Genomic DNA, 17,599 nt, shown 5'->3' with positions numbered 1-17,599 from the left:
GCCACCACACATAACATCGGGCTAGCGACTTCATCCTGACCATTCCCGGGTGTCCCATGTGAAGCGTCTCAAGAACCCTGTTTCTCAGTGGTGCTGGGATGATCACCCTATCTCCCCATAGGAGACAACCCTTATGCATGGACAATTCGTGCTGCCTTGTTGCATAAGGCCTGAATTTTTCTTCATGCGGACCACCTGGCCACCCCCTCCCCACCCAAGTGAGCACACGGGAGAGAACAGCATCTTTCCTCGTTTTCTCAGCTATATCCGTAGCTGTTACAGGAGCCCCCGGAAGTGTTTCTAGCATCATAATGTGCTCCGCCGGAGCAGGATCCTCATTGCTCCCGCCAGGAAGGGGCAAGCGACTCAGCGCATCAGCATGGCACAATTGTTTCCCCGGCACATGGGTCAAGGTGTACTGGAACCCATTCAGGAATATTGACCAACGCAACATTCTGGGGGAGAGAATTTGTGGCGTTTGTTTGTTTGGGTTGAACAACCCTAACAGTGGTTTGTGGTCCGTTTCAATGGAGAATTGGCGACCGTACAAATAATCATAGAACCTTTTGATTCCGGACACAATAGCCAGTGCCTCTTTATCAATTTGAGCATAGTTGCGCTCCGTGGGCGACAACGTACGGGAATAGAAAGAGATGGGCTTTTCCGACCCATCCGGTTCCCTATGACTCAGCACAGCCCCCAGACCGTATTGAGAGGCATCACATGCCAGGACCAGCGGCTTTGACTCATCATAATGAGCAAGGACGCTCCTGCTACTCAGCATTCCTCGCAAGGAGTCAAAAGCCTTCTGCTGCTCCCGCCCCCATCGCCACACATTCTTTTTCTGCAATAGTCTATGTAATGGTTCAGCTACCGAAGCTTTCTGGGGTAAGAACGAATGATAAAAGTTAATAAGTCCCAGGAATGACTGCAACTCCGTCTTGTTCTGTGGTCGTGGTGCCTCGATGATGGCCTTAATCTTAGCATCTGTGGGGTGGATGCCTGATGCATCAATTTTAAACCCCAAGAAATCCACCGTTGGCACCCCAAAACTGCATTTTTCCTTTTTCAGTTGCAACCCCACCTCCTTGAACTTGAGCAACACTGCACGGACACGCGCAACCAGTTCCTGTGGGTCTTTTCCAGCAATCAAAACGTCATCAAAAAATGGCAAGACCCCCGGCAGACCTCTTAACAGGCGTTCCATGAGCCCTTGAAAAATCCCTGGGGCCACACAAACTCCGAACTGTAATCTGTTAACTCTGAACGCCCCTTTATGTGTGACAATAGTCTGTGCTTCCGCTGATTGTGGGGTTACTGGCAGCTGTTGGTAAGCTTGTGCCAGGTCAATTTTGGCGAACACCTTGCCCCCAGCCAGTTTAGCCAACAGATGTGATACAACTGGAATGGGGTATGAGTTTCCCCTGAGTGCCTTATTGATAGTACATTTGTAATCTGCACATATCCTGACTTCCCCATTTGCTTTAAGGGGCGTGACGATTGGAGTCTCCCACTTAGCAGAGTCCACGGGTGAGAGAACTCCCTGCTTGACCAATTTATCCAGCTCTGCCTCGATCTTGGGTTGCAGTGCAAATGGCACTCGCCTTGGTTTGAGTCGGATTGGAGCCACCCCGGGGTCCAACTCGAAGTCAACTGGGGGCCCTTTATAACAACCCAGTTTTCCATTAAAGAGACCAGCAAATTCCTTGCATAATACCTCGCTCATCTCAGGGCAGGTTTGGATTGAATTAAGCCCTGAGATACTCAGTCCCAGGGCAGGGAACCAGTCAGTGCCCAGGAGACTGGGGCGACTGCCCTTCACAATCACCAGTTTGAGTACAGCCTGTTTGTCCCGGAACTGTACTCTCACGGCACACATTCCCATAACATGGATGCGGCCTGCTGAGTACGACTGCAAGGTTGCCGGAAAGGGCTCCAGAGGGGGCAACTTACCCCTGGGGAAGAATGTCTTCGTGGTCTGGTCCGACACGATGGTGAATGCGGATCCGGAGTCCACCTCCATGTCGCACTGCTGACCCTCAATCTTCACCTTGACGTGTGCCTTGCCTTGCGCTGGAAACTGCACGGCCCTCCCGTTGATCTCCGTTACGTAGTGGCAGTCCTTTAGAAAACGAGTTGCTGTGGGCGGTCTGCGATGCTCCAGTCTAGGTGCTCCTGTCGCTCCCGACGCCGCCGATCTACAGACCCTGGCGATGTGACCCGTCTTTCCGCACGTCCGGCAGATAGCATCCCTGAAACGACAACTCTTCCTTTCATGGTTTCCGCCACAACCTGGGCAACTGCCTCGGCGATCTCTGTGCACTGTGCAGGCCTGACGCACCGACTCGACCCCACGGACTGGGCTCTGGCTCGGAGTAGCCTCTAGCTCGTCCATGGCATGTGCAACTTCTATCTGTGGCTTAGTGGCCTTGCGACTGGCATCAAGCTCCTCTCTTTCATAATTCTCCGTGGCGGTGGCCTCTTTCAAGGCTGAAGCAAGGGTAACCTCTTCTTTAGCCACGATGCGTCTTCTGGCTTTCTTGCTGCTCAGACCACCAATAAACCGATCCAGGAGAGTCTCTTCCAGATTTTGGAAGCCGCAGTGCTGAGCGAGCTTCCGGAGTTCAGCCAGAAATGCGGATACAGACTCCCCAGCATGCTGCTGCCTCTTATGGAACTCCATCCGCCGGGCCATCTTGGTCTCAGTAGGCGCCAAGTGGCTTGTTAGGCAGGCAAGAATATCTTGGAGAGATGTCTCACTCAGCTTCGCTGGAGCAAGTAATGCCTTGGCTAGCTTGAAGGTCTCGGGCCCACAGTAGCTCAGGAATGTGGCCCTTCTTTTGCTGGCATCGGTGATCCCTTGAGCCACTGCGAAGAACTCGAAGCGTTCGACGTAGTCTTCCCAGGTGTGGGGCTCTGATGGCTGGAAGGGCTCCAATACCCTTGGACTCTCCATTGTCCTAGCGGCAGGGTCGTCTTCTCAGCTGGCCAGTGAGTCTTGTTCTCAGCTGCAATCCGGACTCTGAGGCAGGGTTGTGTTTAACCGCTCCTCAGCATTCCGGATCCCACCTTCGTCGCCAGTTGTTGTGACGTGGGGTTTGTGATTTCAGCTCTCTTGACAAAACATGCTGGAGACAGTTCTCTAGTAACAGCTCTTTATTAAAGTGAACAAGACTGAAGACTGAGGAGAGGAAAGCTACATTTATAGGGACAGGGGACTAGCTAGGAAGGATACATTTTGGAGGGAACAATATCACGCAATCACAGTGCTGCCTTTTGGAGGAAACCAATAAGACAGAGGATCCAAATACAGCAGCTTAAATGAACCAATAGTAGCTGTACCCTCTGGGACCAAAAGGCAGTTACTTTATCCTAATGCAAATACAGACAATAATAATACAGATATAAAATCCTTTGACTCAATACACAACAACCCCCCATTACGTTGGGAGGAAGGGTACCAAATGCTTTATTTACTCTCACTTCCACCATGCAAACCCTACCAGTAAGGAGGTGTAAGATAGATGCTCCAAGCTTAGATTCCATGACTCAAGCAAGCCATCTTTGTGTTTCTGTACAAATAATTTGGAAACATTTGCCATATTATACTACCTAAGTTATACTACCTAAGTTATACTACCCAAGGGTCATCTAGTAGTCCAACACCCTGCAATGCAGCAATCTCAGCTAAAGCATACATGACAGGTGGCTATCCAACCTCTGCTTAAAAACCTCCAAGGAAGGAGAGTCCATCACCTCCCGAGGAAGACTGTTCCACTGTCAAACAGCTCTTACTGCCAGAAAGTTTTTCTGTATGTATAGTTGGAATCTCCTTTCTTGTAACTTGAAATCCTAGCCTCCAGATCAGGAGAAAACAAGCTAGCGCCATCTTCCATGTGGCAGCCCTTTAAATCAGGGGTCGGCAAAGTTTTTGTGGCTTGAGCTGGTTCACTGTCCCGCAGACAGCATGCGCAAACGCTATTTCCGGCGTTCCTTCCGGCACGGAGGAGGCATGCACAGCTTCCCATTGGAAGCCAGCCAGCATCGCGGAAGGCGGTCCCCGCTCTGCTCTGCGCTGGTTTAGCGCGGCGCACAGGAGCCAACCAAGCGGGCGGCAGGGGTCCATGGGCCGGTTAAACAACCCCCATGGGCCTTAGGTTGAGGACCCCTGCTTTAGATATTTGAAGGTGGCTATCCTATCTTGATAGGCCTCTGTAACATGGGGAACAGTGGATAATCTTCCTCTTGACGATCTCAGTGATCCAACTAGGATACAAGGGCTCAGGTGGTCCTTAAGGTATCCTGCGTGAAGTGGTTCAGGGCTTTGTATAGCAACACAAAATCCTTAAACCTAGCCAGGTTGCAAATGAGAAGCCTGTGCAAATACCTTACACTGCCAAAAGATTCACAATAAGTAGAAATGTGGTACTGATGGTACAAGTATTTGAATAACACCCCACCACTACCAATTGCTGTGTGTTTGTTTCTCTTGGTTTTAGCTCCTAGAGACAAGTCCTAAACTGGCTGAATCAGCATTATCAATACATGAATTAAATTAAATTAAATTGCTAATTTTTCAACATAACAACAACAACAATTTATTTATACTCAGAGTGGTTTCCCCAGCCTCTCTGGGCGGCTTCCAACAGAATATTAAAATACAATAGTCTATTGAACATTAAAAGCTTCCCTAAACAGGGCTGCCTTCAGATGTCTTCTAAAAGTCTGGTATTTATTTTTCTCTTTGACATCTACTGGGAGGGCGTTCCACAGGGCGGGCGCCACTACCGAGAAGGCCCTCTGCCTGGTTCCCTGTAACTTGGCTTCTCGCAGCGAGGGAACCGCCAGAAGGCCCTCGGCACTGGACCTCAGTGTCCGGGCAGAATGATGGGGGTGCATTTGTAACAGTCATAACAGTGGCTGGTGTTGTTGTTGATTTTTTTAAAAAACGACTAAGTAAATGCAACACAGATGGATAATCCAAAATGCACTTTAAAATGTAATGGCATTTTCAGTTTTTTCACATGCTTTGATTGATTGGGGATGATATATATATATATTTGGCCTCTGGGGATATTTCGAGGTAACATATTGCTGTTAAAAACAAACAGCATTTCACTTTGAAACGACAAGAAATGAATCCAAATAAAAGTACAAACTAGAACAAAAAATATTATCCCGAATTGTGTCCAGAGTGGGGAGGAGAGGGAGAAACCACATGCAAAAAAATCTTCAAAAGAAAGTCTTGAAGTGAGGCTCTTTTATCAAACATCAGAGGACTAAGCTTCTGTTCTTAGAATCTAATTGAAAGGGGTTTTTCCAAAGGAGACGCTAAAGATTAAAACCTCTGGTCTGAACTTTCAGAGGCTTCTACGTGAGATGTAAGGTGTTTTTCTCATGTTGATTGTCTTTTAATTCTCCACATGAAAGGATGTTACGCATTGTGTCTCACATGGGCCTTTCCATATGTTTTGATTATAACCTTCGTCTTTTTGCAGAGAGTATTGTACCTGTGAAGCAACAGACAGGTACATTCAGGTTGTCCTGAGAACGTCAGGAACCTAAGAACCATAAGTCTGTGGTTTCTACATATGCCCACATATTTCATAGAATCGTAGCGTTGGAAGAGACCCTGAGGGTCACCTAGCCCCTGCAATGTATTATCACAGTTCCAGGATACATTCCAGCAAAGCACTCAAGGACTACATGTGGCAGAGCCATTGAAAGGTGTAGCCTGAGGAGGGGGCATGGTCTGAGGAGAATCCCAAAGACGAGATAGAGAGGACTGCGTCTCCCACACCAGGGCATGAGATTCCCTATCCCCTATCCTAGTTGATCGCCATTTTGAATCCCTCACAGAGGGTGAAGTATCCCTCATCTCCTGCTGTTAGGCTTTCCCCAAGACTCCTAAGCATGGGTAGGCAAACTAAGGCATAGGAATTCATTCATTCCCCTCCCCGAAAAAATATATAGTCCGCCCTCCCCCAAGTTCTGAGGGACAGTGGACCAGCAACCTGCTGAAAAAGTTAGCTGCTCCTAATCAATGAAGTTAAGAAAAAATGCCCCAGTGTAAACTTTGATTAATAGAAACGAATCAGTTTTAAAACGTGAGGCTTTCATTTGCTCCCCGAAACTGATTTTTTTTTGCAGGTTCCCCCTTTTGCCTTTCCTACCTGGAAAAGAATAAAAAATCACCTAATTACATCTTAGTGCTATATCTGAAGTCGCTTAGAACGTCCACGTATCTGTCTTTCAGCTACTGCCATATGACCGCTTGCTTTGTGGTATGTGTGCATGCCTCCATAATCTCCCTTTTACTTGTAAAGTTGACAAATTTGTCATGGAAATAATCAAAAGAAAATATCCATGGAAACCAAAAAATCCTTACAGGCCCTTTTCTGAATAGTGAATAACTTCAAAGGGAGAAATGAGTATAAACCAGGTTTACAAGCTGCTGGTTATAAAGCTTAAGGGTTAAAGTGTAATTTTAATATTAGAAGTTCCTTTGATGGTTAATTACAGTGTGTAACACTTTTATTTTTTATTGCTGCAGTCGTAACCAGACATTTGAATGATCTAATTTTATCCTGTGGCACTTCCTGTTTCGCTGGCGATAACCTCAAAATGTGAGAGCCAAAAGTCTCACTTGGAACCCATGTGAAAAACCTGATTTCCACAAAAATGATTTATTCTGAATGCCTGCTTCTTTAAATGAAGTTGCCTTATTTTAAAACGGCTGCACTGTAAGAAGGACCATGTGAAATATTTCCAATGCATCATTCGTCAACAGGGAAGGGAAAGGATGTTTATTTGGAATTATTTCATAGAAGAGGGTTCTATTTGTAAAAAACATGTATAAGAACATAAGGAGAAGCTGCTGGATCAGACCAATGGCCCATCTAGTCCAGCATCCTTTTCCCACAGTGGCCAAGCAAATGCCTGGGGGAAATCTGCAAGCGGGACCTGAACACAAGACCACTCATCTCTCCTGTGGTTTCCAGCAGCTGTTATCCAGGGGTCAGCAAACTTTTTCAGCAGGTGGCCCTGTCCCTCAGACCTTGTGGGGGGCCGGACTATATTTTGGGGGGGAAATAAAAATGAACGAATTCCTATGCCCCACAAATAACCCAGAGGTGCATTTTAAATAAAAGCACACATTCTACTCATGTAAGAACAACAGTCAGGCCCCACAAATAACCCAGAGATGCATTTTAAATAAAAGGACACATTCTACTCATGTAGACAGACACTGATTCCCAAACCGTCTGCGGGGCAGATTTAGAAGGCGATTGGGCCAGATCCAGCCCGCAAACCTTAGCTTGCCCACCCATGTGTTATTCAGAAGCTTTGCTGCCTCCTATCATCCCTCACCATGTTGCCTGGGGCTATTGGGAGTTGTAGTCTAAAACATCTGGAATTTGGGGAGATTGTTGCAATTGTCTGCCTGTGGTGTACATGACGTCACTTCGAAATGGAATAGTTAGCATACCCCCCTTTCCTTTCTGTTTCATTCGAACAGAGGGGCACTGAGTTTTTGTTGTTCATTGCCTTGGGGAGATGGAGGAGCCACAGAAGTTTGCTAAAGGAGCAACCTTTTTCAAAACAACAATGGACCAATAATATCTAACCAGGTAGACAGAAATGATGCCGTTCCTGTGTTTTTAACTGAAGTTGATTTGATGTCAACGTCCCTGTTTTGAGTCATTCACAAACTTGATCCCCAATGATCTTACATTGAAATTGAAAGATAATAGGGATGACCAAAAATATTGCTTCGGTGATCAGAGTTTAGACATACAGTACACTCTTTGAAAAGGGAGAGGAGGGGGGATTCTTTATTTTTCCTATAAATATGTCGAGTTTTGTGTCTTCCCTTAGCATGCATAGATTCACAGCAGATGTCTGCTCCATCTGGTACAGCTGTTATCTTTTGAATATTAGAAACTTGTGGGTACCTCTTCCTTAATGGGTGCTTTAGAGCACTGCTCTTGCAGGTGTTAAGCTGCATGTGTTTGTTGGGCAAAGCTGCAGCACGTTGACAAGGAGAATTAATAAGCCCTTTTTTTGCAAGACAGAAATATACACATAGCTACTCCTTTCAAAGGATTCCTTGTTCCTTCTCTCTCATGCTTTGCTCACCAGACTGTTTGTACAGACAGTCAAGTCACTCCTCGGAATTACATGACAAATAAACAGTTGGGTGAGCAAGCGGTGCGAAGGAATTGAGATTGGATCCACAGTCGAAAGGTACAAGGAGCCCTCACATTGAGACGACAGGCTCCACTTCTGAAGGGGAGGTGCCACTGGGACAAGAGTTATAAGGGGGAAGGGGAAAATAAATAATGAAAATAGATTATGTGCATGAGAGTGTATGATGGATAGATCAATAGGTTGGCAGGAGCTGGGACCAAGCAACAGGAGCTCACCCCATCGCGGGGATTCGAACTGCCAACCTTCCAATTGGCAAGCCCTAGGCTCAGTGGTTTAGACCACAGCACTACTCGCGTCCCGCTTTACTTCAGACCTAAAAAATGCATGGTAGGCAAACATTATACAGTGGTACCTCGGTTTACGAACTTAATCCGTTCCGGAAGTCCGTTCTTAAACCAAAACCGCTCTTAAACCGAGGCACGCTTTCCCTAATGAGGCCTCCCGCCACCGGTGCCCTTCCACCGTTTGGCTTCCATTCTTAGACCGAGGTAAAGTTCGCAAACCGGGACACTACTTCCGGTTTTGCGGAGTTCGTAAACTGAATAGTTCGTAAACAGGGGTGTTCTTAAACTGAGGTACCACTGTATATTGTGCGATTTCAGAGGAAAGCCTTGCTCTTGCCCTCTGCTGTACATTGTAAAGGCCTTTGGCTACGCACAAGAGATTGATTGATTGATGATATCAATATTTTGGAAAATATTTGCCTATCCATTCAATACCCTTTGGACATCTCTTAAGATATCATCACAAAATTTGGCATTATGGTTCCTGAGATTGCGGAACATGTTTGACTATGATTGGGTACGACTTTGAATCAATATAGTGGACTGAACCTTCTGAAACTGCACTCTTAACGTAACTGGCATATCCCTGATGAGAGAATCCTCTTCAGAGGAAGATCTGGCACGCCCCAAAGTAGATGTCACAGTGAACCAGGCTATGTCAGTGGGCGGTGGACAACAGAGAAGGGTGATCTGGAGCCTTCAGGGGTCAGGGAAGCTCAACCTTATCCACAAGATATAAAGGGCCCTTTCACGCTGAACTGCCACCAAGTTGGGGGAAGTACTGGTGCCTGAAGGCCTAGTCAGCTGCCAGATGCTGGATTCCTCAGGAGTAAGGGGTTACCTGTGAGGAAGCTGCTACTCCTGAGTAGACGAAACTCATCAGGCAGTCCAGATGGCTTGCAGCTGTTCTCTGGGTAGCACATGGTTCCAATTCCTGGCAGAGACTGCTGGTATAACATCGTTGCATCAGCTCTAGCCAGCATGACCAACCCACCAACATTTGGAAGGCATCACATTGTCTATCCCTGTTCATATAAGCAATATATATATATCACTTCATAAAATACAGATACTTGGTGTCCGGAGGTTTTTTAAACAGGTTCTTGGTGTCTGTGCTTCAGCATCTATTGCGTGCAATCAGATTATCTAGCCGAATACACAGAAGAGGATTATGGTGCCTCCATGACATCATCTTCATTTGAAACATCAATGGTGTTTGGTATTATGTTGAGCTTAGGAAGCTTTCCTATCTTATGCATCTCATGTTGCTGTTCATCATGGTCATTGTACACTTAAGTTTGATAAACTGTGATAAAGGAATGAGGGCTCGCTAGAGCGCAGCTTAGGGAACCAATCTGATATTAACCACAATTTAATGAATTACAAATATGAGTCAATGGAGGCTGATGCTGGTAGCATGTCATATTTGGTTAAAATAACTTTCGAAGCGCTCAGTGGCTTACAAGATAAAACAAACTATTGGGTGAAATAATCTGGGATCTTGGCTCAAGGCCAGCATGATGTCCCGAACAGATGCATCACAAAACCACTGCAGATCAACCCAGATTTATATGAGTGACTTATAAGAGCCCCTGAGCTAAGCCAACATGGTGATTGAATTAGCTCCTGCATTTACAAAGCATTCAGGCTTCTTGGCTCTGGTGGGCCCGAGCAGTAAAGTTGACATTATTGTTGCTTTAAGTGCATGTACTGTATATAGGTAAATTTAAAATGTTTCAACTTTTGCGGGGGAATGACAAACTTTTAAAAGCAGGAATAAGCACTCAAACCCTGAAAAGGAGCAATGGGCAGTAGTAAAAGTTGATCTTCCCAGTGCTGCTCATTGGGAAGATTTTGGCTGCCACAGGACTGAAATGCATCTTGCGTATATTTATCCCTAAGTACAGTTTAGAAACGTACTAACTTCTTCATTTGGACCTATTCTGAAATCTTGGCATAGCTTTAATTTCATTTGGAAGACAAAAATGTCACATACAAAAGCAAACCCCAGCTAATCAAACTCTCAAATACCACCTGGAAGAAAAAGTCCTACAGACTGCTTCAGAGCGCCCTCAAGTGGGACAGCAAGCAAGCAAGAACCCAGGTCATCCAATGAAGATGGATTCAGGACAAACAAGAGGAGGTAGCACATAATTCAACAGTGCTTTCGAACTGCTAGGTTGGCAGGAGCTGGGACCAAGCAACGGGAGCTCACCCCGTCACAGGGATTCGAACCGCCGACCTTCTGATCAGCAAGCCTAGGCTCAGTGGTTTAACTCACAGCGCCACCTGGGTCCCCTGGAAAAGGATTAGTTTAACCTCTGGTAAAACTGAATTACAGTACTCTAAAATGGCGTTTCCGTGTGGTGCTCTGGTTCGCCAGAAGCGGCTTTAGTCATGTTGGCCACATGACCCGGAAGCTGTACGCCGGCTCCCTCGGCCAGTAAAGCAAGATGAGCGCCGCAACCCCAGAGTCGTCCGCGACTGGACTATACATGCACAGCATCATGTGGAACTCTGCAGGCGGCCCAACCCCTTTAAAGAAGCTGGAACCACACCTGTCAGGCTGCATCCAATCCTCAATACCTCCTTCCAAAAAGTTGCTCCTGCTGCTTGATCTAGCTAGGAATAATTTGTGTATCTATCACATGCAATTCCCCTTGTAGCTACCCGAGCACATGTACAGCCATTCGTTGGATCAGGATGCAGATTATTATTTATTGGCAGATTTTGCAATGAATAATCTACTAAGTATTTTGCTACCCAAGTATGTAGCAAATCTGGAGGGGGTACGCATAAGTAAAACCAGTACATTGCAGTAATTCCTTCTTGCAATGATTCCTTCTTTCTTCGTTTCCATTATATCATTTTTAGAGGAAAAACACGCAAGTGCTTGCCCAGTAATGGGTCTTTGTTTTGAGAAGAAATTGGATAGGCTGTCTGTCATGTGCATAGCTCCTATCTGGAGTTCTCGCAAACTGTTTTTAAAAGGAAAGGACAGCTTGAAAATAAATTCAAGGGAACAACGCTAACTCTGCAGTACGAGCAGTGGCAGTACATCAGATGTGCATCTCCTGGGCTCTTTCACATGTTGACATTATACCAGCAAATGTTTTATTAAAATTGCCATTCTCTGGAATTCTCATTTCTGTGTGCTTTCCGTATTTCAGCAATCCGATATTGCTCAGTTATTGTTGGATATATATTTTTTGTCTCTCCCCCACCCCCCACCCCCAAATCTTGCAGCATGATGTATCTCAGAACCTGCTCAAAGCAACCCTAGACAGCGTGGTGGAGGAATGTGTCAGCTTTGTCGGAGTTGATATTAACATCTGCTCAGAAATATTATTAAGGTGAGCTTGGAAGACTTGTGTGTTTCAGTAAACACATGGAGGTGGATCAAATGGGTTCAGAGGTTCAAACCTGCCATGGCTCCCAAATGAGACCAGTGGCTTGAATCCTCACATTTAACTCTTAAGAGAGAAAGGGTCTGTTGTCCACAGAATGTTAGTTGTTCTCTTCTTCTGTGGGTGCAACTCTCCTTTCATGAATAGTTTCCCCTTGCATTCTGAGAGGTCTTAAACTGGTAGGATATAGAACTGGAACTGATGTGCTTATTTTGTTTCATTGGGTCTACTCTGGTACCTTAATTTAATATCAACCCTGTGTCTAGCTAAAGGCTCACTGTTTTAACAATACACAGAGGAAAATAAAGTTCTGAGCCTTTTCCCAAGCCCACAGACCACACTCACTACCACATCCCTTATTCTGCATGCTACAGTAGGGTTGGGTTTATATCCACTACCTTGCGGGACATCTTCAGGAGTAGAAACGGCTAAGGAGTAAACCCTACACAAATCCAGAGTGGAGTCCCTAAGTTGGTTGGATGGCTCCTTCTTTGCCTCCTTCCAACAATTGCTGCAGTCAATCTGGTGCCAAACGTATTGCTCTGCTTTCCTTTAGACCACATTAGTGAGGCCGAGAGGAGGGTCTTGCAACATCTGGGCAATCCAGGACCCCCATTCTCACTGTCCAGGCTTGCGCCCTGGAGAGGTCACTTCGGTGATGCTAATGCAGCCGTTTGACTTCATCCCTGGAGGTGCACTCCATCGTCTTTCTTGAGACACATGGATGCCAACAGCAACAGGGTTGTGGGTTGGCTCATTTTCCATGTTGATTCCTGCATTTGAAGGGAGAATCTGATTTTGCTTCACACATTGTCCCTGATTGTGGCTCATTTGTTTTCTCACATAGAGCCAAACTTCCCACTATAGTAAACATGATTTTTTACACACACACACACACACACACACACACACACACACACACACACACACACACTTTAACTGGCCATTTTTATTTTGAACAAAAGCAGGTCTCTGTTCTGCCCTCCTCATTATCCTGTGCATTCTTGGAAAGCAGAGGGGAGCTTGTCACATCCAGAAGGGAAGACTCCCAGGATTCTTCAGCAGTCTCTTCCTGTGCTTGAGCCCTGGAATCTGAACTGCTCCCTGTCACAGGTTCCTCCTGCTCACTAAGCCCTGTTGTCTCTTCAGTATCCAGCACCTCCTCCCAATCTCACCACCACCATCGACCTCTCTTCAGTGTCCCACCACCAACCCCAGATTCCAAGCCTTCCTCCTCTGGGATTTCCCCGGCTGGTGCCTCCCACCGCTCCTTGTCGTCCAGCCAGTCCCTTTGCATTAGTCATTGCTTAATACTTACACAAGTGATTCAATGCTGGTACCTTCTTCCCTCCCTGCTTCTTAGACACATTGCAGGACTTAATGCCAACAGGGCTAAAAATATAGTTGAATGGCGAGAGAAGAATGGAGTGTTCATCAATCGGGAGCAGCTCAAGGATGTCAAAGGACTGGGTCCGAAATCCTTTCAGCAATGTGCTGGCTTTATCAGGATTAACCAGGAGCACATCAGAACTCATTGCAGGTAATGTATTAAGGTGTGATGTGGACAACAGGTTAGAGTTATTTCTTTGTCACCCGTAACATTTAAATGAATGTAGAAAATCACTCATCTTCCAACGGGAGGCAGAAGCTTAGTAAAAATAAATAAAAAGTAAGACATTAGGTTGGAAGTTTTCTTTTCCCACTGCCCTAAGAGAGGGTAACCTGGTTTATTTTGAAACTGCCATGTTACTAGTATGCCATTGTTTTAGAGAAAGCCAATATGGCATAGGGGCTGGAGAAGGTATGGGGAACCTCCAAATATTGCTGGATTACAACTCCCATAATCTCTGGCTGTTGGCTCTGCCGCCTGGGGCTTCTCTGTCCTTCTATTTTGATCTTGGCAGCTGCAGACATTCTCTGGCAAGTTGGAACTGTGTGTCATAATAAAACTTCCCCATCCCTTCCAATGGAAGAAACCCCAAACGAAAGTTCAATTAAATTTTAAGTAGAGCTGTAATGCAATAGCAACTCGGCTGAACTCAGTCTGGAGCTGAGCATTGGGGCTCACTCCAAAGGCTGACCCCACCCTTAGACATGAAGATACTTTGAAGGCCAACTTCAAAGTGCACAGATTAGATGTTAAAACCTTTGAGCTGGCTGCACCGACCATCTATAGATGGAACAGTCTGTGTTATGAGCCCGTATCTATGTTAGAGGAGCAACTTGGGTCGTCTCTGCAGGGGAAGGGACTGCCAGGCCAGCGCTATACACTTTGGCCCACAAGCTGATACACATGTGTTTAATATATGCAGTCATGTCTGCCAATCTCAAATTGGACTTGTATCTCATGTGAGAAGCCATAAAAATTAAGTAAGGATGCAAGTTGGAAATAGCTGCACACCCATTCGCTGTAGCAGTGTAATAGTAAGGAAATAAAATCAATTGCTGCGATAGGAAAACTGGGTTGTCTTTCATCATGAAGGAATATATGTTTGGCTGCACATTACCTTAATTAACGGTTAGTTAATAATATTTTTTATTACAAAATATCATGGGGTTTAATAGGTCACAACCTGCTTCTTCAGATGCAAATTGCAGTTTAGCATCTGAAGTAGTAGATAACCAGCTACAAAAGCTCATGCCATTTTCTAGTTTTTTTAAAAAAAGATGATTAATAGTCTCAGGGTGCCATCAAACACATTTCTCTTCAAGTAAGCCAAGCTTTTCTGTGCCATTGTTTTGGGCAAAAAGCTCCTAGAACACCCTAAAACAACTGTTGGAACCATCAAGTCAAAAAGCCAAAAAATTGACTCAAAAAGAAATGTGTGGAAAGGAAAGATTTTGACCAACCAAAAGAGCTGCAATAGTGCTTTGCATGCATGAGGTCCCAGGTTCAATCCCCAGCATCTCTAGGTAGGGCTGAGATAGGCTCAGCTTGAAACCCTGAAGAGGCTCTGCCAATCAGTGAAGACGATTCTGCACCAGACAGGCAAAAGCTCTTAACTTGGCATAAGGCAGTTTCCAATGTTCCCTAAGAAGCAAGGAACGGTACAAAACCCAGAGCCATTTGGGCTAAGGACCTCCTGGGAAAGGACTGCCCGAGGAAGTGCAAGAGAACATATTACCGGTATTATGAATTCCGTGTATGAATCACTTCCATGAGTCACCCCAAAGTGATTTACAATGTAATAAAGTATATATATTTGTAAAAACGCCTAACACAATGATATATATAAACACACACAGTTTAAATCAACAACAGCACACATATAAAATCCATTCATGTCTCATACAGATGCCAACTGGGTTAAAGTTCTCCACCTTAAGGACCATCCGATTCCTTATGCCCCACCTCGATCACTGAGATCCTCTGATAGGGCATTTCTGGTGGTTCTCTACACCCCTGAGGTTTGGTTGGCATTGACTAGGAACTACTTACCAATGGAGGTTCAGCAGGAACCACTCCTCCCATCTTTCGGGTGTCTTTTGCAAACTGTATTGTTTAGACAGGCCTCTGCTGGGTAGATTTTCTCTTTTTCACCAATCAGTGATGTTTTTATGAATGCTTTCTGCTGATTTTATTCTTATATGCTGTATACCAAATTATCTAGAAGGCTTGCTAAAAATATACGAAGCTGACTTGTCCTCTTTGCCCACCAGCCTGATACTGACTACTCCGGCTAGACAGGGTGAGCTTCCGTTGCTCGGTCCGAGTTCCTGCCAACCTAGCAGTTCGAAAGCACGCCAGTGTGAGATAAATAGGCGGGAAGGCATTTCCGTGTGCTCTGGTTTCCATCACGGTGTTCTTTAGTTGCGACAGAAGCGGTCTCGTCATGCTGGCCACATGACCCAGAAAGCTGTTTGTGGACAAACGCCGGCTCCCTTGGCCTGAAAGCAAGATGAGCGCCACAACCCCATAGTCCCCTTTGACTGGACTTAACCATCCAGGGGTCCTTTGCTTTTACCTTTACTCCGTCTAAAAGTGGTTCTTCAGGACTTAGGTGGAGGGCTTCCCAGTTCTGAAAACTGGTTTAAAGAACATAGGACTGAGTAAGGCCACTGATCTGTGCAACTCATTAGTGTCTACAAAACTGATGGCAGCTCTCCAGGGTTTCAGAGAGAGGTCTTCCTCAGTCCTACCTGGAGGTGCTCAGGGTTGAACAAAACAGTGTTTTCCCCACCTAGGTACAATCCTTTAGCTGTAGATTGAACCTCAGACATTCTGTACCTTCAAGGCATGCTCTCACCCACTGGGTAAAGGTAAAGGGACCCCTGACCATTAGGTCCAGTCGTGACTGACTCTGGGGTTGCGGCGCTCATCTCGCGTTATTGGCCGAGGGAGCCGGCGTACAGCTTCCGGGTCATGTGGCCAGCATGACAAAGCCGCTTCTGGCAAAGCAGAGCAGCGCATGGAAACGTCATTTACCTTCCCGCTTGGAGCGGAACCTATTTATTTACTTGCACTTTGACATGCTTTCGAACTGCTAGGTTGGCAGGAGCTGGGACCGAGCAATGGGAGTTCACCCCGTCACAGGGATTCGAACTGCCGACTTTCTGATCGGCAAGCCCTAGGCTCTGTGGTTTACTGGGACTTCCCCTAAAATGGTGTTTCTGCCTAGGTTTGCACCAGACATCTTTCAAGTGAGGCTAACATAATAGCCACCATGTGGTTAGGACATTTGTGGGTTTGCTCTGGCCAGGATTTCCAAAGGTTTGCTAATTATGAAATTCGCTTTCACTCATAAGATCACATTTCCTTGGCCCTTTGTAGTGCTAGCACAGGGGGAGGTAAATACTCATTTCAGGGACACTCTTTTTTAACGGCAACTCCACATTTCTCTTTCTATTCCATGATTTTGGACATCAGTCAACAGGGTGAGCTTGCAGCTGAGGGTCATAAAGCAGCTGCAAACGAGAAGCAGGGTAAGAAGAAAACCAAAGCGGCAGTAAACATCATTCGACGGCCAAATCCTTTGGATCAAACTTGCATCCACCCAGAATCATATAATATTGCAATGAGGTAAGCAATAATACAATGGGTCTACAGTTAGCACATTTAGCTTTTCATTTAGGAAATGGTCCTTTTTCTCGGATAATGGAAAAATCAGGGGAGCAATACATTGACTTTAATAAGTCTTGTAGTATAATGACGGCAAAGTTTTAAGTCTTCAGTTCTGTTTGGCGTCCTTTGGCACACACAAGGCATTCCTTCACCCATACGAAAGAAACTGTTGCTGCTTATATGAATCCCCCTGTGTATGTTGGAACTGTCACTCTGGGGCTAATGGACCAGGGTCCTAAATGTTAAGTTATTTTGCGCAGTGATAACCTGCTAACCTTTCTGGACGTTGACACATGTGCACTCCTTGTGTTGTGTCCATGTCAAGCATACATTGTAATACAGTGGTACCTCGGTTTAAGTACACAATTGGTTCCGGAAGTCTGTACTTAACCTGAAGCGTACTTAACTTGAAGCGAACTTTCCCATTGAAAGTAATGGAAAGTGGATTAATCCGTTCCAGACGGTCCGCGGAGTACTCAACCTGAAGCGTACTTAACCTGAAGTATGAGTGTAATTGGTTCTGGAAGTCCGTACTTAACCTGAAGCGTACTTAACCTGAAGCGAACTTTGCCATTGAAAGTAATGGAAAGTGAATTAATCCGTTCCAGATGGTCCGCGGAGTACTCAACCTGAAG

General features: G+C 45.7%; 1 protein-coding gene across 3 annotated transcripts in view; it reads left to right on the top strand.

Annotated features, from left to right (window-relative positions):
- SRBD1 (S1 RNA binding domain 1) overlaps positions 1 to 17,599 on the top strand; it is a 188,435-nt gene that overhangs the window by 152,087 nt on the left and 18,749 nt on the right. For 2 of the 3 annotated variants that reach the window (XM_035111184.2, XM_060273045.1), the window contains exons 17-19: positions 11,742 to 11,848; positions 13,266 to 13,442; positions 16,770 to 16,922. In XM_035111184.2, the coding sequence (XP_034967075.1) occupies positions 11,742 to 11,848; positions 13,266 to 13,442; positions 16,770 to 16,922 (437 nt within the window). Of the gene's footprint in view, positions 1 to 11,741; positions 11,849 to 13,265; positions 13,443 to 16,769; positions 16,923 to 17,599 lie in introns of those variants that run through there. The other variant, XR_009557389.1, reaches the window with a different exon arrangement.

The sequence above is a fragment of the Zootoca vivipara genome, chromosome 3 (genome assembly GCF_963506605.1).
Source record: "Zootoca vivipara chromosome 3, rZooViv1.1, whole genome shotgun sequence".
In the NCBI taxonomy this organism is placed as follows: Eukaryota; Metazoa; Chordata; class Lepidosauria; order Squamata; family Lacertidae; genus Zootoca; species Zootoca vivipara.
Note: the sequence above shows the minus strand (reverse complement) of the source record. Positions and strands in the feature narration are given on the sequence as shown.